The 23,104-nt window shown below is 44.3% G+C and overlaps 1 protein-coding gene across 2 annotated transcripts in view; it reads left to right on the forward strand.

Annotated features, from left to right (window-relative positions):
• The window catches only part of ahcy (adenosylhomocysteinase), a 94,805-nt gene that overhangs the window by 4,688 nt on the left and 67,013 nt on the right, over positions 1–23,104 (forward strand). For both annotated transcript variants that reach the window (XM_072556054.1, XM_072556053.1), the window contains 2 exons: positions 11,911–12,101; positions 17,701–17,776. In XM_072556054.1, the coding sequence (XP_072412155.1) occupies positions 11,911–12,101; positions 17,701–17,776 (267 nt within the window). The remainder of the gene's footprint in view (positions 1–11,910; positions 12,102–17,700; positions 17,777–23,104) is intronic.

The following is a 23,104-nucleotide window of genomic DNA, read 5'->3' on the forward strand; positions in this document are numbered from 1 at the left end:
GGGGGGAGGGAGTGAGAGGCGGGGAGGGAATGGGGGAGGGGGGGAGGGAATGGGGGAGGGAGGGAGGGAGAGGGGGGGAGGGAATGGAGGAGGGAGGGAATGGAGGAGGGAGGGAGAGGGGGGAGGGAGGGAGAGGGGGGGAGGGAGGGAGAGGGGGGAGGGAATGAGGGAGGGAGAGAGAGGGGAGGGAGAGAGAGGGGGGGGAGGGAATGGGGGAGGGAGAGAGAGGGGGGGGAGGGAATGGGGGAGGGAGAGAGAGGGGGAGGGAGGGAATGGGGGAGGGAGAGAGAGGGGGAGGGAGAGAGAGGGGGGTGAGGGAATGGGGGAGGGAGAGAGAGGGGGGGAGGGAATGGGGGACGGAGAGAGAGGGGGTGAGGGAATGGGGGACGGAGAGAGAGGGGGGGAGGGAATGGGGGAGGGAGAGAGAGGGAGAGGGGGGAGGGAATGGGGGAGGGAGAGAGGGGGGGGGAGGGAATGGGGGAGGGAGAGAGAGGGGGGGAGGGAATGGGGGAGGGAGAGAGGGGGGGGGAGGGAATGGGGGAGGGAGAGAGAGGGGGGGAGGGAATGGGGGAGGGAGAGAGAGGGGGGGAGGGAGAGAGAGAGGGGGGGAGGGAGAGGGAGGGGGGGAGGGAATGGGGGAGGGAGAGAGAGGGGGGGAGGGAATGGGGGAGGGAGAGAGAGAGGGGGGGAGGGAGAGGGAGGGGGGGAGGGAATGGGGGAGGGAGAGAGAGGGGGGGAGGGAATGAGGGGGGGAGGGAATGGGGGAGGGAATGAGGGGGGGAGGGAATGGGGGAGGGAGAGAGAGGGGGGGAGGGAATGGGGGAGGGAGAGAGAGGGGGGGAGGGAATGGGGAGAGAGAGGGGGGAGGGAATGGGGAGAGAGAGTGGGGGGAGGGAATGGGGAGGGAGAGAGAGGGGGGGGAGTGAATGGGGAGAGAGAGAGAGAGGTAGGGAATGGGGAGAGGGGGGGAGGAAATGGGGAGAGAGGGGTAGGGAATGGGGAGAGAGAGAGGGAGGTAGGGAATGGGGAGAGAGAGGGAGGTAGGGAATGGGGAGCGAGAGAGGGAGGTAGGGATGGGGAGAGAGGGGGGGGGAGGGAATGGGGAGAGGGGGGGGAAAGGGAATGGGGAGAGAGAGGGGGAAGGGAATGGGGAGAGAGAGGGGGGGAAGGGAATGGGGAGAGAGAGGGGGGGAAGGGAATGGGGAGAGAGGGGGGGGAGGGAATGGGGAGAGGGGAGCGTAGGGAATCGGGGGGCGGGAGGGAATGGGGAGAGAGTGGGGGTGTGGAATGGGGAGAGAGAGAAAGAGAGTGGAGGGTGGGGATCAGGGGAGAGTGGAGGGTGGGGATCAGGGGAGAGTGGAGGGTGGGGATCAGGGAGAGTGGGGATCAGGGGAGAGGGGAGGGTGGGGATCAGGGGAGAGGGGAGGGTGGGGATCAGGGGAGAGGAGAGGGGAGGGTGGGGATCAGGGGAGAGGGGAGGGGAGGGTGGGGATCAGGGGAGGGGGAGGGTGGGGATCAGGGGAGAGGGGAGGGTGGGGATCAGGGGAGAGGGGAGAGGGGAGGGTGGGAATCAGGGGAGAGGGGAGGGTGGGGATCAGGGGAGGGGAGAGGGGAGGGTGGGGATCAGGGGAGAGGAGAGTGGGGAGGGTGGGGATCAGGGAGAGGGGAGAGGGGAGGGTGGGGATCAGGGGAGAGGGGAGAGGGGAGGGTGGGGATCAGGGGAGAGGGGAGGGTGGGGATCAGGGGAGAGGGTGGAGGGTGGGGATCAGGGGAGAGGGTGGAGGGTGGGGATCAGGGGAGAGGGTGGAGGGTGGGGACCAGGGGAGAGGGTGGGGACCAGGGGAGAGGGTGGAGGGTGGAGGGTGGGGATCAGGGGAGGGTGGAGGGTGGGGATCAGGGGAGAGTGGGGGGGGATGAATCAGGGGAGGGGGGGATGAATCATGGGAGAGTGTGGGGGGGGGAAATCAGGGGAGAGTTGGGGGGGAATCAGGGGAGAGTGGGGGGGGAGAATCAGGGGAGAGTGGGGGGGGAGAATCAGGGGAGAGTGGGGGGAATCGGGAGGGGGGGCAGGGGAGGAGCGGATGGGGGGAGGGGGGGGACAGGGAATGGGGGGAGAGGGGCAGATGGGGGCATGGATGAAGGGAGGTTGATGTGGTGGTGCGGGCCATTGTATGTGGTTGGGAGTGTGGTTGGCTGTGGTGGTGGGGGGGGGTGGAGTGGGTGTGTGTTTGGGAGGGAGAGATAATGTGGGGGCGAGAGATGGAGGGAGAGGGCATGTGGACGGGGGTGGGCACGTTTGGGTGAGAATACATGGAAGGAAAATGAATGTGGAGCAGAGGAGAGTGAGGGAATGTTACCGCTGCGTAAAGGGAGAGACAGTGAGTTTGTCGGGAGGTTATGATTGGTGTTTTACTGTGTGCGTCAGTCTTTTGCTTTGTACATGTAATTTTGTGTACCTTACATTCCATTTGTTGCAGCCTTGTTAGTGCAAGAAGTCTTGGGTGGTTGCCTTCTAAGTCAGCATATTTGTGTGTCTCAGCTACTAAGTGTTCGAGTGTGAGATGGGTTCAAGTCAGAATCTGTGCTATTGTCATGAGTAGCATCAGATTTAACTTTTAGTTAGAAACTGTGGCATCTGTTAAATGTTTGGATGTGGCCTTGAGCAGAGGCCTCCTGCACAGGTGCGACAACATGTACTAATCACCAGCACAGTTTCTGGCAGTATGAATTTGTGCAGAGCGCAGAGTCCATGAGGACGATGTCTAAAACCATTAATCATTAATAGGCAGTGTACAGGTTGTACAGATTGTATTTAACCCAGTCCACTCTTGCACAATCCAAAATGAAATATTGTTCAGTGCAATTCTGCCACTGAACAGTACTTTCTCAACAATCTGGAGCTTCCTAATAGCTTTGTTGACAATCAGCCACGATAGTGACATGACTCATTTATGTTTGTTAGAAGCAACACTAATCTATTCCATATAAACTAAAGGAATACATTTAAAACTTGTAGCTTTTTATAATTAATCAAAAGCCTACAATCCTTGTTCCTTTCTCCATCGTAATGCCTTGACCGATCAGTCGACGTAGTCAGAGTTGTGCAGCATGGAAATTGACTGGTCGAACTCATCCAGGCTGACCAGGTATGGACGGTGGCTCAGTGATTAGCACTGTTGCCTCATAGCACATGGACCTGGGTTCGATTCCAGGCTCTGGCGACTGTGTGGAGTTTGCACATTCTCCCTGTGTCTGTGTGGGTTTCCTCTGGGTGTTCCAGTTTCTTCCCACAATCCAAAGATGTGCGGGTTAGGGTTGGAATTGGCCATGTTAAATTGTCCATAGTGTTCAGGAGTGTGTAGGTTAGGCGCATTAGTCAGCGGTAAATGTGGAGTAATAAGGTAATTGGTCTGGATGGGTTCCTCTTCGGAGGGTCGATGTGGACTTGTTGGGCTCAAGGGCTTGTTTCCACACTGTAGGGATTCCATTCTATTCTGGCAACTCTTTAGGTCACTTTTATATCTTTCCCCTCATAAAATCTATGCCCTCTAGGTTTGGACTCCCCAACCCTGGAAAAAAGACCTTGTCCATTCCCCTCATGAGTTTATAAATCTCTATAAGATGACCCATCAGCGTCCGATGTGCTGGGGAAAATAGCTCCAGTCTATTTAGTGCTCCTGTAATGCTCAAACCTTCCAACCCCAGCAACCTCTTTTGTAAATCTTTTCTGCACCCTTTGCCAAAGACTTGCTAAAGAAGTTCTTCTGGAATATAATTTACGATTGTTTTAAATTTGCCATTCTTACATTTGTCACTATGATTGCAATACAGAGCTGTGGCAATCTCTCTCACTCAAGTTCAGTGCTTCTAAGCTATTTGCTGTAAAATTGTTACAGATCAAATAAAGATATTAGCCAATATATGAAATGTCTTGGCAATTAAAAATTATAGAATCCCTACGGTGTGGAAACAGGCCCTTCAGCCCAACAAATCTGTGGGAGTAAACTGGAGCATCCGGAGGAAACCCGGCTGCCCTTTGAGGCTGCTCTGACATTCAGCATGATCATGGCTGGTTCTCTAGCTCAACGTCATTCCGGTTTTCTCTCTATACCTCCAAATGCCTTTAGAGTCTAAACATTTATTTATCTTTATATTCAGTGAACTTTTCTCCATAGCCTTTGTTAAGTCGAAATTTTCGTTAAGCGTGGGATCTTGGTCTGTGCTTCCTTTCGACCTGGGTCTAAAAGTAAATTTGGGAATTGTACTTTTGTTTAATAAACTATTTATCTCTAGTGGTGACTATGGGAATGGCGGGGGTTGGTTTCCCATGTGCTGTCTAATGAAGCATGACACATGAGAAGCCATTGAGGTGCCTGAGCCTGTATTCTCTGGAGTTTAGCAGAGCAGAATGAGGTCATCTCATAAAGACTTAAAAAATTCTTAAAAGGGTAGACAGAAAGCATGTTTTCTGTGACTACGTAGTCTAGACCAAGTGATTGTAACATAGAATCTAACGTTCAGTTTGAGAATGAGGAACTTGTAACAGCAACAGCTGTTTAACTTAAAAGGAATTACAATGAAATAATGAATGAACAAAGAAAAGTACAACACAAGAATAGACCCTTCATCCCCACAGTGTATGCGCTGATCATGATGCCATTCTTGACTAATCACATCTGCCTGGACATGATTCTTATCCCTCCAATTTCTTCTTATTCACGAGTCTGTCTGAATGCCCCTTGGATACTGCTATTGTATATACTTATAACACTTCCCTCGGCAGCACATTCCAGGTCCTTACTGCACTGTGCCGGGGGTTGGAAATTGACTCACATCTGTTTAACTTCTCCCTCTCGTCTTAACCTTATGCCCCCACTATTTCTACTGTGGGAGGGGAAAAGACTCTAACCATCCTATCCATGCCTCAGAATTTTCAATACTGAGGCCGCCTCTCAACCTTCAATGATCTAACAATCCAAGTTTGTCCAACCACTCCTCACAGCTAGCACTCTCCAATCCATGTGACATTCTGGTAAGCCTATTTTGCACCCTCCAAAGCCTCCATGTCTTTGTGTGGTGACCTGAACTGCACACAATCCTCCAAATGTGGCCTAAATGAAGTTTTTACGGTGGCAGCATGACTTGCCAACTTTTATATTCCGTGTCCCAACTGATGTAGGCAAGCATGTTTGTGCCTTCTTTACCACTTTATGCACTGGTCACTTTCAGGGAACTAGGAACTTGTACCCCAAGATTCCTCTGTATATCAATGCTCCTAATGATCCTGCCATTTACTGTTTACTTTTCTTTTTCATCAGACCTTTCAGAATGCTCTACCCCTCAATAGTCTGGATATAATTCCACCTGTCATTTTTCCACCCAACTGATCACTATCCTGCTGTATCCTTTGACAACCTTCTTCACTATCCATAACCTGTCCAGTTTTCATGAAGTCTCCAAGCTTACAAATCAGATTACATGCAGTTTCATCCAAATTGGTCTCAGCACTGATCCTTGAAGAACAGCACTGGTCATAACCTCCAGTCAAACAATAACCCTCCACAACTACCCTCTGTCTTCTTCGACCAAGTCAACTTTGTATCCAACTTCCCAACTCACCATAGGTCCCATGTGACCTAATCTTCTGAACCGCCTACCATGCGTTTTGTCAAATACTTTGTTAGAGTCCATGTAAACAGCATCCACTGCCCTATTCTCATGAATTGTCTTTGTCGCTTCTTCAAAAAACCCATTCAAATTTGAGAGACAAGGCCTCCCCTGCACAAAGCCATCTGTTGCCATGCTGTATGGCTGACTGTAGTTTGCACACTCTTTCCCACTGCCTGTGTGTGTTTCTGCCAGATTCTCCAGTTTCTTCCCATAGTCCAAAGATGTGCAGTTTATGTGAATTGGATGTGCAGAATCGCTCAGTAGAGCCCAGGCATTTGCAGATTAGGTAGGTTAGCCTTGGTGAATCTGGGAATAGGGTAGAGGGGTTTGGATCTGATGAGTTGCTCCTCAGAGGATCGGTGTAGATGCAATGCATAGAATGACCTGTGCGTACTGATTTAAGGTTTATTCATCTGTATTCTTCTGGATTACACTGTTGCCCTCCTTAAATAAAGAAACAGCATTAACAATTCTCAAGTGACCTTAACCTGTGGCTTAAGAGGATATAAATATCCTTGTCAAGGCCCCAGCAATCTCCTCCCTTGCCCATCTCAGTACCTTGTGGAAGATCCCATCAGACCGTAGGAATTTATCTAATTTAATGTTTTTCAAGGCACTCAACACTGCTACCCACCTTAATATCAGCATGCCTTAGAAATGAGCATGCCCCTCCCTTATCTTACCACCATCAATGTTTTCTTGTTGAATACAAATGCAAAGTACGCACTGAGGACCTCATGCATTCCCTCTGCTCCATGCGTGCATTCCCTTCTTTGTCCTTGAGTGGACCTATCCTCTTCGTGGTTACACTCTTGCTCCTAATATATGTATGAAATAGACAATATACAATAGACAATAGATGCAGGAGTAGGCCATTCTGCCCTTCGAGCCTGCACCGCCATTCAATATGATCATGGCTGATCATTCCTAATTAGTATCCTGTTCCAGCCTTATCTCCATACCCCTTGACTCCACTATCTTTAAGAGCTCTATCCAATTCTTTCTTAAAAGAATCCAGAGACTGGGCCTCCACTGCCCTCTGGGGCAGAGCATTCCACACAGCCACCACTCTCTGTGTGAAGTAGTTTCTCCTCATCTCTGTCCTAAATGGTCTACCCCGTATTTTTAAGTTGTGTCCTCTGGTTCGGCACTCCCCCATCAACGGAAATATGTTCCCTCCTGCCAGAGTGTCCAGTCCTTTCATAAGCCTATACGTTTCAATCAGATCCCCTCTCAGTCTTCTAAACTCAAGGGTATACAAGCCCAGTCGCTTCAGTCTTTCCGTGTAAGGCAATCCTGCCATTCCAGGAATTGACCTCGTGAACCTACGCTGCACTCCCTCAATAGCCAGAATGTCTTTCCTCAAATTTGGAGACCAGAACTGTACACAGTACTCCAGGTGTGGTCTCACCAGGGCCCTGTACAGCTGCAGAAGCACCTCTTTGCTTCTATACTCAATCCCTCTTGTTATGAAGGCCAGCATGCTATTAGCCTTCTTCACGACCTGCTGTACCTGCATGCTTGCCTTCATTGACTGGTGGACAAGAACACCCAGATCTCTCTGAACAGCCCCTTTACCTAATTTGATACCATTGAGGTAGTAATCTGCCTTCCTGTTCTTGCCACCAAAGTGGATAACCAGACATTTATCCACATTAAACTGCATCTGCCATGCATCTGCCCACTCACCTAACTTGTCCAGGTCACCCTGTAATCCCCTAACATCCTCATCACATTTCACCCTACCACCTAGCTTTGTGTCATCAGCAAATTTGCTAATGTTATTGCTGATACCATCTTCTATATCATTTACATATATTGTAAAAAGCTGCGGTCCCAGCTTGCCAAGGGCATTTGATGGCCTACTTTAGCCCTCCTAATTCCTTATGTAACTTTTCTGCTTCCTTACATGCCTCAAGGACCTTCTCTGATTTCGGTTTTTCTATATCTTAATTATGCATCTTTTTTCTTTTTCAAATCTCATGTCATCTAGAGTTCCTTAACCTTACCATCTTTATCTTTCATCCTCACAGAGACACGCTGGTCCTGAACTCTGAAGTCCTTGTCATTGTCAATATTGGGGAAGTTACAGGAACCCTGTTGTTTGAGTTTGCTAAAGTAGACTTGACAGGTAGATTAGCAGGAAAGATAGTAAACAAGTAGTGGCAGGCATTTAAGTAGGTAATTCTTGACTCAACAAAAATATATCCTGGTAAGGAAGAAAGATTCTGAAAAGAATAAACTAACCAAGGAAGTTAAGGAGAGTATAACATTTTTAAAAAGGCCAAAATCAGTGGTAGCCCTAAAGATTGGGATGAATTCGGAATGTAGCAAAGGAGGACCAATAAGATTATATAGGTAGGAAAAAAGGTCACTAATGAGGAATATAAAACTGACAATAAGACCTCTTTTAAATATATAAAAAGGAAGAGAGAGGCCAAAGTGAACATCAACTCCTGAGCAATTAGTCTGGGAAGGTAGTAATGGGGAGCAAGGAAATGAAGAATTCAACAGATATTTTGCAACAATATTTACAGTGGAAGATGCTTCAAATATTCCATTAATACTAAACATGGGGGTGTGGGGAGAAGTTGAGTGCCAACATCACTAGAGAAATAGTAATTGACAAACAGATACAGCAAATGGTAAAGTTCCCTGGCCCTGATGATTGCACCTCAAAAAAGTAGCATAACGAGTGAAAAGACATTGCTACAAGAAGTAGATAGAGAAAGTGGATGTATTGCTTCTAATTTTGCAAATATCTATGGACTCTGGAAAAGTACTGAAGGAAAACTGTCAGTGACACTCCTATTCAAAAAGGGAGGAAGGCATAAGTGAGTGACTATATGCTGATTAGTCTAGCATCTATTGTTGGAAAAGTATTTGAATCAATGATTAAGGCAGTAAAAGCAGTATATTTGGAAAGTCATAATCTAATCAAGCAGAGTCAGCATGCCTTCATGACAGGGAAGTTGTCTGACTAATTTGTGTTTCAAGGAAGTCTTAGCAAGAGTGGATAATGAGGAACCAGTGAATATGTTGTATTTGGACTTGCAGAAGACATTCGATTAGGTACCTCACAAAAGGTCAAGTCGTAAGAGCCCATGGTTGAAGGTGGTACATTCACCAGATGTAGAAATGGTCAGGTTACAGCAAGTGAAGAGAGGTTCTTTATCAGGTTGGCAACCTGTGACCACAACAGTTTACAATATATATAAATGACTTGGAGAAAGGAAGGCAATGTACTATCTTAACTGCCCTGTGGGCAATAAATGGTGTTTCAAATTTCCAGGTGGCACGGGTGCAAAGGCAAGTTGCAAGAAGAATCTAGTGATTTTAATAGGTTTAGTAAGGGAACAAGAAGTTGGCAAATAGTGAGGATGTGGGCATCTGGGAAGTGGGACAAAATGGCTGAAGGCGCTGTACAAAATGGCTTCTGCATTGTTAAATAGCACTGAAACAAGAAACCACAGACTGATGTAGATCCGATTAATTGCAGAAGTAATAGTTTAACCACAAAGCAGGATAAAGACGAATCTAAGAAAGGTTATTTACAAGAAATCGTGCTAAGCTAAGGCAAAAATGCATGAAGGTCTTGCACGATTTGATTGGTTGTTACAATGCGATCATGCTCCATGCTTGACTATGAACAATGTATATAAACACTATGCAAACTCTGTAGGTCAGCGGGTTCTTTTGGTGGTCTAGGAGTACTCATACTTCTGGGCTGATCAGAGTCTACCGATCTGGCTGTATCAAAGAACAAATGATTTGCTTATGTGATTGAGAAAGAATCATTTACAGGTGCGTTTATTGACCGACTGCAGAACTGACCCGCACACCCACCCAGCCCTCCCCACCCCCAGGAGTTCAGATCTTCAAGAGTATCGTGGGAAAGTTTGAATTTCTTAATTTTGGAAGAGAACAAAATAATAGTATTAAATGGAGGGAAACTGCAGAAAGCTACAACACAAAGGAATATTGGTTATTTGTGTGTGAAGCATAGAATGAGCAACAAAAATTATAGCTCACAGGTGGTGCTGGTGATCGGGAAGGCTAACTGATGACACTTATTTCATTGGGGTTGGACTATGAATGGAGAAGTGTTATTACAACTGTACAAGGGGCTGCAGTGCAGTGAGCAGTTTTGGTTCCCTTTCCATTCATGGGATGGGGACATTGCTGACTAGGTCAGCATTTATTGCTCACAGGGCAGTTAAGAGTCAACCACATTGCTGTGGGTCTGGAGTTGCATGTAGGCCAGACCAGGTAACGATGGCAGATTCCTTCCCAAAAGAGAAATAGATGGGTTTTTTCAACAATTGACAATGGACTCATGGCCATCAGTAGACTGTTCATTCCAGATATTTATTGAATTTTGCAATCTGCCATCTGTCAAGGTGAGATTTGAACTCTGGTACCCAAAGAATTATCTGGGCCTCTGGATTAACAGTCCAGTGATGATACAATTAGGTCCTTGCCTTAGAAAGAAAATTTAAAGAAAGGTATTATTCCATCAGAGGCAGTCAGTGAAGTTAACTGGAATCATACCTGTTAAAAGAGGAATGATCTTGTCAGCATAGGTTGAGTTTGGGAATCTACTCATTGCAGTTTAGAAGAATGAGAAATCATGTAATTGAAGCATTGAATTCATAAGGGGCTTGACATCCAAAGTGCTGAGAGGATGTTTCCTCTCTGTTTAACACTAGAGGACATGATCTCAGAATTTAAGACTGAAGTGAAGAATTTCTTTTGAGGGTTGTGTTTTTGGATCTCCTTGCCACAAAGCTGTGGGGGGCAGAGATCTTGTGTATATTTAAGGCTGAGATAGACAGATCCTTGATCAGTTGGGAATAGAGGGTTACGGGGAAAGGGCAGTAAAGTGGGCGTGGGGAAATTTAGATTAGCTGTGATTTCATTGAATGGTGGAGCAGGCAAGAGGGACTGACTAGTGTGGTACAACAGGAATCAATGCTAGGACACCTAGATGTTAATGATTTAGATGAGAGTACTAAATGTAATATACTAAGAATATCTGTGTGAAAGGGTGAACTATGAGAAAGATGCAGAGATGTTGGAATGTGATTCTCACAGGCTGAAAGTGTGCAAGTGCATGGCTGATGTAGTATAATGTGGATAAATGGTGACAAAAATAGGGTGACAGGTTTTTATTTGAATGTCAGGAATAAGGATGTCCTGTTGAAATTGTGCAGGGCCGTAGTGAGACACACTTAATGTGTGCGCAGTTTTTGTCATCTTATCTGAAGAAAGCTGTTTTTTCTTTGGAGGGAATGTAGCGATGGTTTACCTAATTGATTCCTGGGATGACAGGACTGATGCATGAAGTCATGCCTGCTATCCCTGATCCAACCATGTAACTCAGAGGAGGTTAATTCTGTCCTTCTGAATTTTCCTCAATTTCCCTACAGTTGAGCGATTCACTGGTCTTTAATTCCATTCTCTATCTCTTGAAAACTGGAGCTAACTGTAAATAGAATGGAAGAAAATGGTGAGCAGCTCCTCCACATCAAACTGGTTCTTGAGTGCACGCTGTTGATTGGTTTATGAGTTATGAGCAAGATATTTGGGACAGGGCATGGTGAGGTCTGGAGCTAAAGACTATCGCCTGGATCCAGCTGTCATTTGACAAATACTGGAGGGAAAGTAAAGGGTTGGATTTTGCTGTGCTGGCCACCTACCAGTTGCATTGTGATGGGAAAGCTGCAGTCTGTTATGACAGAAGTACAAGAGAGCTCATAATGAATCGGGATGATGGAAATTCTGAGATTAGGTTGATGGGGGCCTTCACCATCACTAACCTGTAATCAGATGTGGGGCAGGAGTATAGTCTCATTATTTTGTTTCCCTGTCAATATCAAGTGATCTGTTTTAATTATTTGACCATACTGTAGCGGCTTTGTATGACTGAGTGAGTGGCTTGCTAGGCTATTTGAGTGAACCACGTTTCCATGGACCAGAATGTAAGCTAGATCAGGTAAAGCTGTCAGATTTCCTGTCCTTTCAGGCGTCAATCAACCAGATGGGATTTTCCACAATTAATGGTGTATGACATTATTGAGACTGGCTTTCCCTTCCAGATCTGTTAATGTAAGTTTTGAATTTACCAACTGTCATTTTGTGATTTCAACCAGTGTCCCTCTGGCATTAGTTTGGTTCTCCGGATTGCCAATTTGTCTGTACATGTTGATTTTGTCTGAACCTTATTTCTCTGCGTTATAGCTGACATCACTTTGGCCGATTGGGGTCGTAAGGCCATTGAGATTGCAGAGAATGAGATGCCTGGTTTGTTGATGATGAGGAAGATACATGGGGCTTCTAAACCATTGAAAGGAGCCCGGATCGCAGGCTGCCTCCATATGACTCTTCAGACTGCTGTATTAATTGAAACCTTGACAGCACTTGGAGCAGAGGTATTGTCAGAATAAATTGTATGTTCAAAAAGTCTTAATATAAAGTGTAAATTCAAGGTTTGTGTAAAGATTTGTAGCTTAGCTGCTGATTTTTGTGCTTGTGGGTATATTCACTTAACAGACAAATGACGTGACAAGGACATGCCAAGAACTAACTCACTAGCCGTGCTACCTTATACAAAAACCATCTTGAAACTGACAGCCAGACTTCTCTGATCCCTGGGATTCATGACAGCCCATAAACCGACAGCTGCACTTAGTCAGCAACTCACCAGGACAAAAGACCTGATATCAGTCATGTACAAGACTAACTTAATTTACACGATTCCGTGAAAAGACTGTATGAAATACTAGATAGGGTAAACAGGCAGGCAACTAACAATTCACTTCCCTGAAGTAGCCACGAAACGCTGTGACCAACTGCGCCTAGTAGCCATACACAGATGACTGACCACCAGTTCAACTGGGGCAAAACTATCTCAGGACAAGCCAGACAGAGGGCAGACAGAGAATTCCTAGAAACATGATACTCATTCACGGGCTCTATCAACAAGCACATTGACCAGGACCCAATATACCGGCCACTACAGCGAGCAACTGGAAGCAACTGAAACAAATAAATTCCAGAAGAGGCAGCAAAGCTGCTCATCACAGGATGCACCAAAGCACTGAATGTCACCTAGACAGGGGACAAAACATTTGCAAATCAACTTCCCAGCTCCACAAACGTATCCACAACCACAAGAGTGTAAATTATCAAAGTCAACAGCATATCTCCATTTCATTGAACTTAGAAATGGTTACGAAACATCTGAGAATGACCCTACCAGCTCAGTGAGCAAACTTACAACCTGAGTTGGTGAGGGTCCTTATGGAGATGTCAAATTTCCTGAACTGCCTGAGGAAGAAGAGAAGTAAGTGCATCCATGTGGGAAGTCCAGGAGAGGCTTCGGTCATTGTTAGTCCCAGGAATTTGATGTTCTCAACCTCTGCTCCATTGATGTAAAGGGAGGTGATTTCTCCTTTCTTTCTAAAGTTAATGATCAGTTCTTTAGTTTTGTCGACATTGAGAGAGAGTTTATCATTGCACCATGTCACCAAGCCCTCTATCTCCTGAGTGGTAATTACCTCCATGTGCCAATCCCCCTCAGTTGCATTGTCCACTGTCTCAAACAACGCAACTCTAACAAATTAGTGTGTTCTTCAGACTTTACCTTCAGCTTATGCTTCCTCTTTTTTGAGGTATCTGTATGTCATCATTTTGGGCCCTTTCATTCCAGTTCACTATTACTGTTTTAAAGTTAGTTTCTCTATGGATTATGTTTCAGTGTCTTATAAACGACCTGGATGAGGACGAAGAAGGGTGGGTTAGTAAATTTGCAGACGGCACTAAAGTCGGTGGAGTTGTGGATAGTGACGAAGGATGTTATAGGTTACAGAGACATAAGCTGCTGAGCTGGGCTGAGAGGTAGCAAATGGAGTTTAATGCAGACAAGTGAGGTAATTCACTTTGTTCGGAGTAACCGGAATGCAAAGTACTGAGCTAATGGTAGGATTCAAGGTAGTGTAGATGAGCAGAGAGATCTGTGTCCATGTATACAGATCCTTGAAAGTTGCCACCCAGGTTGACAGGGTTGTTAAGAAGGCTTTTATTAATAGAGAGATAGAGTTCTGGAACTATGAGATTATGCTACAGCTGCACAAAACACTGGTGCGGCCGCACTTGGAGTATTGTGTACAGTTCTGGTCACCGCATTATAAGAAGGATGTGGAAGCTTTGGAAAGGGTGCAGAGGAGATTTACTAGGATGTTGCCTGGTATGGAGGAAAGGCTGAGGGATTTGAGGTTGTTTTCGTTGGAGAAGGTTGAGAGGTGACTTAATAGAGACATATAAGGTAATCAGAGGGTTAGATAGGGTGGACAGGGAGAGCCTTTTTCCAAGTATGGGGATGGCGAGCATGAGGGGGGCATAGCTTTACATTGAGGGGTGATAGATATAGGACAGATGTCAGAAGTAATTTCTTTACTCAGTAGTAAGGGTATGGAATGCTTTGCCTGCAACGGTAGTAGATTCACCAACTGTAAGTATATTTAAGTCGTCATTGGACAAGCATATGGAGGTACATAGAATAGTGTAGGTTAGACGGGCTTCAAATTGGTATGACAGGTCGGCGCAGCATCGAGGGCCGAAGGGCCTGTACTGTGCTATGTTCTATTGTTTAAACTGTTTGTGTTCTTCCAAGCCACACTAATCCTTTTGTCAAGTAGGTTCCACACTGACATAGGCGCACACTACACTTTCAAAATTACCATAGATTCCCAAAACGCAAGCTAAATTCAAAGTATCCCCAGATCTCGAGCTCCATGGAATGAAAATACGAATATTACACAAGACAACATTTAACCAATGAACAAAGCTGCAGTCAAACCAGATCACAAGAAGTTAACACTTAGTTCAGAGAATGCAGCACCAAAAGCTGGGTGATATATCTTGCTCACTTATCAACATTTTCTAGCTTTCTTCGTATCTAAGTTTAGTTTTTATTTTGTTCATTACTTGCTTGTAAAGAGAATGAGGCAATAGTTTAATACCTTCAGATGCTCAGTTTCCAGCTTTGATTGCTTTGGATCTATGTCTCTGTAATCATAATTATATTGTATCTTTTCACAACTATTTGTGTTAATTCAATTTTATTGCAAATGATCATGTTCAGGTATATTTTAAACTTACTTTCTTGGACATTTTTGTACTCCAACCATACGTGCTGAGAGCCATTGTTTCCTGTGCCCTCCACTTTGTTTTTTACTTTTGTATCTTCCATTTCCATCTTTGTTACCCTCACTTTTGTATCCCTGCACATGTTCCCATCTTGCTAGGAGTTGGGTTCTGCATGTGGCCATCTCCTCACAACTGTCACCCACTAGTCAAACCAAACATGCTACAATCTATTCTCCAATTCCTGATCTTGTTAATATGTGGCATCGGGACTAATCCTGAATTTACTACTTTTGATGTCCTGTTTTTAAGTTCATTATTCTCATTCTCTGAATTCTGTTGGGTTATGTACTTATCTTGTTCTGTGACCTGTAGACTAGACTAGAGGAACTAGAGCAACATTGCACTCTTCCTGCCTTAGATGCAACGCACTCCATCCTCTTGCAATAAAGGCTAATGTTCCATTCGCTTTAATTGCGATATCTGTGTTGACTTTTTTGATTTGTGGACCAGGGCACCCTGGTCTCTTCAATTTGCTGACAATGCAATAAGTCTGCCTGCCATCCAAGTCATTAATATAGTTAGATATGAGGCTGATCCCTGTGGCAGTCCAAAAATAACCCATTTATCCTAGTTGTCTCTTTACTGGTAGTCAATGCTGTACCTGTTTCAGTCTATCACTTACAGTGCCATGAGCTTTTATCTTCTCTAGTGATCTTTTGTGTGGTATTTTTATCAAATGTCTATTGGAAATACCTTACATACGATGGAAATACCTTTATCCGCCCTGCTTATATCATGAAAGGTCTCCAATCAACTTATAAAGCACAATTTTACTTCCACACAATCAAAATCAACATGGTTTAATGATTTTATAAATGTCCTATTATTACCTCAATGAGAAAATTCGATAATCCAATGATAGATGACAGATTGGCCATCCATCTCCATCCTTTATTGAAGGGACATGGCAACATTTTTCATGTACTGCTGTCCAGAGCCGTCATGGTTTTGAATTCTTCTATTGGTTTACCTCTCCACATTCTCTTCCCTAAGGAGAGCAACCCGTCCAAGCTATCCTTGGAACTGAAATCTCCTGTCATGTTTTTTGGAATTAAGAAAATTAATAGTCCTATACGGTTGATACACAAAAGATTCTGAAGGGCTGACAGATTGTTTGCTGCTCAGGGAATCTAAAACAGATTGGGGCTGATCATTTAGGACTGAGACAGAAATTTCTTCAAGCGTGTTAGGATTCTATAGAATTCTCGATTTCAAAGTTAGTGTTCCATTGCTGAACAAATTTCAGGCTGAGTTTCATGAATGGCAGCTCATCTCCTGCCTTTCCTTGTATCCCTGCACATTTCAATCCAAATAATTGTCCAATTCTGTCATATATACCTCAGTTGAACCTTGTTCCATGGTGTTTTCAGGTCACTTATTCCATACTCCAACTAGTATGAGAAAGCTACTCGTATCACCCTTGCTTTGTTAATACATTGCCTTAAATCTGTGCCCTCGCATTCTTTTGTGAACAAACAGTAGCATTTTCTCCCTGTCAACTCTATCCAACCTATTTGTGAAATTGAAGACCTTTATCTAATCTCCGCTCAACCATCTACTCCCCAAGGAGAGCACAACATGGAAACTAGGAGCAGGCTTAGGCCATTTGGCTCTTCAAACCTGCTCTGCCATTCAGTAGGATCATAGCTGATCCATATGCCATGTTCCTGCTTTCTCCACAAACCTCTTAATGCCTTCTAAATCTAAACATGGATCTACTTAGAGGTGTACAAGATGATTAGGGGTTTAGATAGGGTTGACCATGAGAACCTTTTTCCACACATGGAGTCAGCTATTACGAGGGGGCATAGCTTTAAATTAAGGGGTGGAAGGTATAGGACAGATGTTAGGGGTAGATTCTTTACTCAGCGAGTTGCGAGTTCATGGAATGCCCTGCCAGTAGCAGTGGTGGACTCTCCCTCTTTATGGGCATTTAAACAGGCATTGGATAGGATTATGGAGGATAGTGGGCTAGTGTAGGTTAGGTGGGCTTGGATCGGCGCAACATAGAGGGCCAAAGGGCCTGTACTGCGCTGTATTTTTCTATGTTCTATGTACTTTTTCAGAGTTGAAGCCAGAGACCAGTACTGAATGTCAGAATAGATTCAACAGGCCAAATTGTCACCATCTATTTCTTCTGTTCTTTTGTCCATAAGCTATCCTTGTAAATATTTCCTGTATTCTCTTCAGTGCCTTCAGCTTTTCTTAAGACTGCCTGAATTTGAACAAAGTAGTCACGTTGAGGCCCAACCAATGTTTTCTAAACGCCCAGTGTAACTTCAGTGTTTTTGTACTGACTTTCTTTATGGAGTGCAGAATCCCAATTACTTTCATTAACTGCTTTCTCAACCAGCCGTGCCACCTTTCAATGATCTGTGTACCTATCCTGCCAGGTCCTTCTGCTCTTGTATCCCTTCAGGGTGTCCTTTTAATGTTTGAGAACAAATTACAAGCAAAAATAGTATTGTGGATACTGGAAATCTGGAATAGGTCATGTTGGACTTAAAATGTTACTTTGTTTCTACCTCCACAGATTCAGCCAGACCTGCTGAGTCTCAACAGTGCTTTATTTTCTTTTAGTCATTAGTGTATAAACATTCAGTTCCACTCATGGTTTTAAATAGATCTTCAGGTACATATACTGAGGAATTTCCTTCTGAGACATGAAGGACTTTCAGTTTGGGATATTTATTTAAATCGCTAATCGAATCCTGTATTGGTGACCAGATGATTAGTGATTGTTCCTTTGTCATGTGCTATTGACTGGTGTAACTTGAAGTCCACATTGTTATTGTAACTAAAGTCTTGATCTCATTTCAGGTCCAGTGGTCGAGCTGCAATATTTTTTCTACTCAGGATCATGCAGCTGCAGCAATTGCCAAATCTGGAGTTCCTGGTCAGTACAATGATACATTTATACTTCCATCCTGTATGCAAAGAATGATAAATAGGACACCGATTACTGATGGATGGCATAGGCACAAGTTAAATGATACTGTTATCACTGGGACTTCACTGAAGCACACTTGGTAACTTTTGATTTTAAAACAATACGGCATAATGTTTACCCATTTAAACGTAACCATTTGCTTTTATACAGCTATTTGGGTTCACATCTAGGTTTAAATGCTCTTCCACTGATGGGTGGGCATAGATTGCCTATGAAAATAGCAGTGCCACCAGCTGCCCAGCTTGCAACTTTGTAGGATTTTCTGATCCACTAATGTTTAGCTTGTCTAGCTACCACTTACCTGACCAATCACAGGAGAGCATTCAATCTATTGCCCCTGTTGTTTATTTGATCGTATGGAACTTGAGCATTGTTGAATGTAGGAGCATTTCTTCCAACAGAGATTGAGACTCAGGAGGCAGGCTGGATTCTGGCAAGTGGAAGATTTTTATTCAAGCAGAAACCACTTAATGCAGGGGGATAGCCAAAAGATCTTCCCCGAATCTGGCCTTGACACGAGAAATCAATTTTTCCCTTAATTTTTCTCATCAGAAGATAGATCAATGACCATGCTCTGAATTTAGAATAAAAGGCAGTGTTTTATACACTTTGTTAACAATCATAAACAACATGATCGCTAAGTTTGTCTCTCTTATTTTGTATATCCAATCACGAGAAACAGCTAGTCAATGATGGGCATTGCATGGACAATCTCAGGTTTGTGTGATCGCATAGTGTTTAACAGACACTGTAATCGCTCTGCCTTGGGATCTTCCTATGCATCATATTCATTCACATTCCAAAGTACTCCTTTAGATCTGTCTCAGGCTGGCTTATCTCGTTGAATTTAGACATTGTATTCTATTTTGTCAAATTCAGTTGCTCCTCTTATATTTCCCACTGTCCTAATTATGTGTACAAATACAAAAGACAGTTAGTTTTAACTTGTTTGCTGTAAGATTTGTAATAATTACTGCTATAGTGTAAAGTAATGAAGTACTTCTACTGTCAAGACTTTGATTAATGGGCTGTGAACAATATATTTTGTTCAAGCGTAAAAATCTTTTCCAAAAGCTAGTTAACTTTATACTAGGATTAAATGCTTTCCTTTAATATCTATTTTTAATGTTGAAAACTACCCTTTACTAGAACCTATTTCTTAATATTCTAGGTTATTTCAAGAAACTGAGTACTGTAAGATAACTTTAGCTGTTGCAGCCTCAGCTGTTATAAGGATTTAATGGCCTGTATCTGGCAGCTGGTGTCTGTTCATTTACTGGGACAATTACCCTTTAATGTGGCTGGAGTTCCTCATTTATTGGACTTTAGGTGGTGTTAACAACTGTTTCACATGGGAACAGGCTGCGTCCTTTTTACTGTCCTTGGAGTGGCTTGCTCGGTTGTATCAATATGTTTTACTCTGAGAGCAGGCTGTTTTGCTTAGTTTTTTTGTCTGCCATTTTGTTTTAAATCCTGCTGTTCAATCGTTTTCCACTTATCGCCCATTTTTTGTTAACAGACACGAGCCATTCTATTCTGACCAGGTACAGGCCACCCTGCATTGAGAGAGGATGCATTTTCTTAAAGTTTTTAATTTTCTATTCATCAGGACAATTCACAAGAACACCAATATGCAGTGAAAACAACCATTTGTACGACGATAGTGCTGATTGGTTAGCAATTGGGGTCTGATGGGTAGAGGTATGCCTCTGAGAATATACCCATTAATATTAATTGACAATTAACAGTCAGGATTTGGTTACAATTTAAACCAGACAAGTTGACTCTTGTTAGCCATGGCTTTGCCCTGATAAATGAAATAGTGAATGGTTGTTTGATTTTCCCCCCAGTTGAAACAAGTGTGTTACTTGTAAGGGTTGTCAACATAATTTACATGTCAAGATTACCCAGTAAATGGCATCCAATTTTTACCACTTCATAATCCTTCACCTACAACTCTGTAGCTTTATCCTTTTTACGTATTACTATCTATGTTTAAAGTTGCTGTCAAATCTGCTTTTATAGCACTTTCAGTACAATTTAGAGTGCACAATCACACTTTTTTAACCCTCTGGTTCTTTTGCTAATGTTTAGAGATGTTTAGCTGTTTAGATACCTACAGTGTGGAAACAGGCCCTTCGGCCCAGCAAGTCCACACTGACCCTCCGAAGAGAAACTCAACCCCTTTATTTACCCCTGACTAATCCACCTAACACTATGGGCAATTTGCATGGCCAATTCACCTAATCTGCACAGCTTTGGAATGTGGGAGGAAACCCACACAGACACTGAGAATGTTCAAACGCCACACACAGTTGCCAGAGGCAGGAATTGAACCCAGGTCCCTGGTGCTGTGAGGCAGCAGTGCTAACCACTGAGCCACTGTGCCGTCCCTAATAATTTAAACCATTTCTAAACTTAATTTCTATGACATGGTCATCACTGGTGAGCAGTATTTATTGCCCTTTAGATGCTAGTGTAAGTTGCTGCCTTCAGCCACTGCAGTCCATGGTGTAGATGCGCCCACAGTGGTGTTGAAGAGGGAGTTCCAAAATTTTTGAGACAACAGTAACAAACCTTGCCAGTATGCTTCCAAGTCAAGATAGTGTGAGACTTGAGGGGAACTTGCAGGTGGGGGCTGTTCCCATGCATCTGCCCTTGTTTTTCTGTGGAATAGAGAATGGAGCCTTGGTGAGTTACTGCAGAACAGTGGATAGGTGTATATGCTCGTACAGCTGTGCATTGGTGGAAGAAGTGAATGTTTGTAGTGTGGAGCAGGCCAAGGCTGCTTTGTCCTACAGGGTGTCTATCCTCTTGAATGTTGTTGGACCTGCACAATTGAAGAGTATTCCAACAGACTCCCAATTTGCACCTTGTGGTGGACAGGCTTTGAGTTAGGTGAGTTAATTGCTGCAGAATTCCCAGCCTCAGACCTGCTCTTGTATCCACAGTATTTGTATGGCCGTTCCAGTTCTGTGTTGGTCAGTGGTAACTGTCCCAGCCCGGATGTTATCCAGGTTTTGCTGCATTTGGTAATTGACTGCTTCAGTATCTGAGACCTGAATGGTGCTGAACATGGTGCAGTTATTGTGATCGTCTCCATCACTTCCACTTTTCTGATGGAGGAAAGTCATTGGTGTAGCAGCTAAAGATGGTGGACCTAGGGCATTACGCTCAGGAACTCCTGGGGATCTGTTGTTTGGCTAAGAAAAAATGACCTCCAACAATCTCCACCATTTTTCTTTGTGTCAGGTATGACTCCAACCAGTAGGGAGTTTTCTCCTTATTTCCACTCACTCGAATTTTGCTTGGCATTCTTGATGCCATATTTTGTCAAATGTGGCCTTGATGTCAAGGGCAATAACTCTTACCTCACCCCTGGAATTCAGTTTTTTAGCCTACATTTGGGGGAAAAAAGGGAGTATTGAGGTCAGGAGCAGAGTGGGCTGGATGGAACCCACACTGAATGCCATTGAGCAGGTTATTATTGAGTAAATGCAGCTTGAAAGCAATTTGCTAATTGAGAGTAGACTGGGGTGTCAAGGGTTCATGTAAAAATTGTAGTTGTGCCCTTGCCTCTGCTGTTTGAGGCTGGGTTCAAGCCCCACTTACTCCCAAGAACGTAATGACATCTCTGAACAGGTTGATTAGAAAGTAAAGTAGATCCACTCCTGTTATGGCAGAGTAGCAGTGTCCCTGCCTTTGGTGCAAGAGGCCTAGGTTGAAGTCTCAGCTACTCCTGTAGTGTATGATAACATCTCTGAACAGGTGATGGGAAAGTAGTCAGATTGGATTTGACCTTTTGTGGACTGGCAGTGCCTCGGCTACTTCCCATATTAGATGGGTAACTGTAATTGTTTTGGGAAGTGCTTTGCTTCAGTACTGTTGTCTGAGAGATTGGCATCTGTGGTGCTGGGGACCTCAGGAAGAAGCAGGTTCACAGAATGATTGGGTACAAAAGAGGCATTTCAGCCCATCAAGACTGTACAGCCGAAAATGTTATTACCTCCACTGGTCACTGGAGCATAGTGATTTCAATGTTGTTGAGTCTGGCTCAAGTGGCAGCTGGTAAGGCAAGCTAATGCATGTTGGCCTTCATAACGAGAGGATTTGAGTATCTGAGTAAGGATATCTGGCTGCAGTTGTTAGGGCCTTGCTGAGGCCACACCTTGAGTATTGTGTGTGGGTTTTGATCTTCTACTCTGAGGAAGGACATTCTTGCTATTAAGGGAGTCCAACAAAGGTTCACCAGACCAATTCCCTGACATATGAGGAACCGTTCAAGAAGGCAGTTCACAATCACCTTCTCAAGGGCTACGGGAGAATGCGGGTAAGTGGAGTTGAAATGCCCATCAGCTATGATTGAATGGTGGAGTGGACTCGATGGGCCGAAAGGCCTTCCTTCCACTCTTATGTCTTTATGGTCTTATTGTCTTAAGTAGGGATAGGCAATAAATGCTGGCCCAGCCAGCAATTCCCACATCCCACAACTCAATAGAAAAAATGAAGGTTGAGGGGGGACATGACTGATTATAAGATTGAGTGACATAGGATGAATAGAAGGCAGGTGTCTCCTTTCGTTGAAGGGTCAATAACAAGGGGGCCTAATTTTTCAAGGGAAAGGTAGGAGGTTTAGAGGGAATTTTGAGGAAAAAGATATTTAACCAGAGAGTAAGAGGGGTCTAGAATGAAGGTTGAGGGGGGACATGACAGATGGCTTGTTCTTTCTGGAATTCGGAAGAATGAAGGGGGATCTCATAGAAACATAAAATCTTGATGGGACTGGACAGACTAGATATGAGCAAAATGTTCCCAATTTTGGGCAAATCCAGTATAAGGGGTAAGCCGTTCAGAACTGAGATGAAGAATTTCTTGAGATTTGTGAACCTGTGAAATTCTGTCCCACAAGTTGTTGAGGCCAGTTCATTAGATATGTTCAAGAGGGAGCTGCATATGGCCCTTGCAAAGAAAAGGGTCAAGGGGTATGGAGGGAGAGAGGGAATGGGATAGTGAGATTGCATGACCAGCCATGACCATATTGAATGGTGGTTCAGGCCCGAAGGGCCAAACAGCTTACTCCTCTATTCTATATTCTATTTTTTCTGCCACTCTTTCCACCTTGTTATCCCTAAATGGTGATAGTCATAGCCTAGCATTTGTTTGACGCAAATGTTACTTGCCACTGGTCAGCCCAAGTCTGGATGTTGTCCAGATCTTGTTGCATTTGAATATGGACTGCTTCAGTATCTGAGGAATCGTGAATGGTACTGAACA

The sequence above is a fragment of the Chiloscyllium punctatum genome, chromosome 37 (genome assembly GCF_047496795.1).
Source record: "Chiloscyllium punctatum isolate Juve2018m chromosome 37, sChiPun1.3, whole genome shotgun sequence".
In the NCBI taxonomy this organism is placed as follows: domain Eukaryota; kingdom Metazoa; phylum Chordata; class Chondrichthyes; order Orectolobiformes; family Hemiscylliidae; genus Chiloscyllium; species Chiloscyllium punctatum.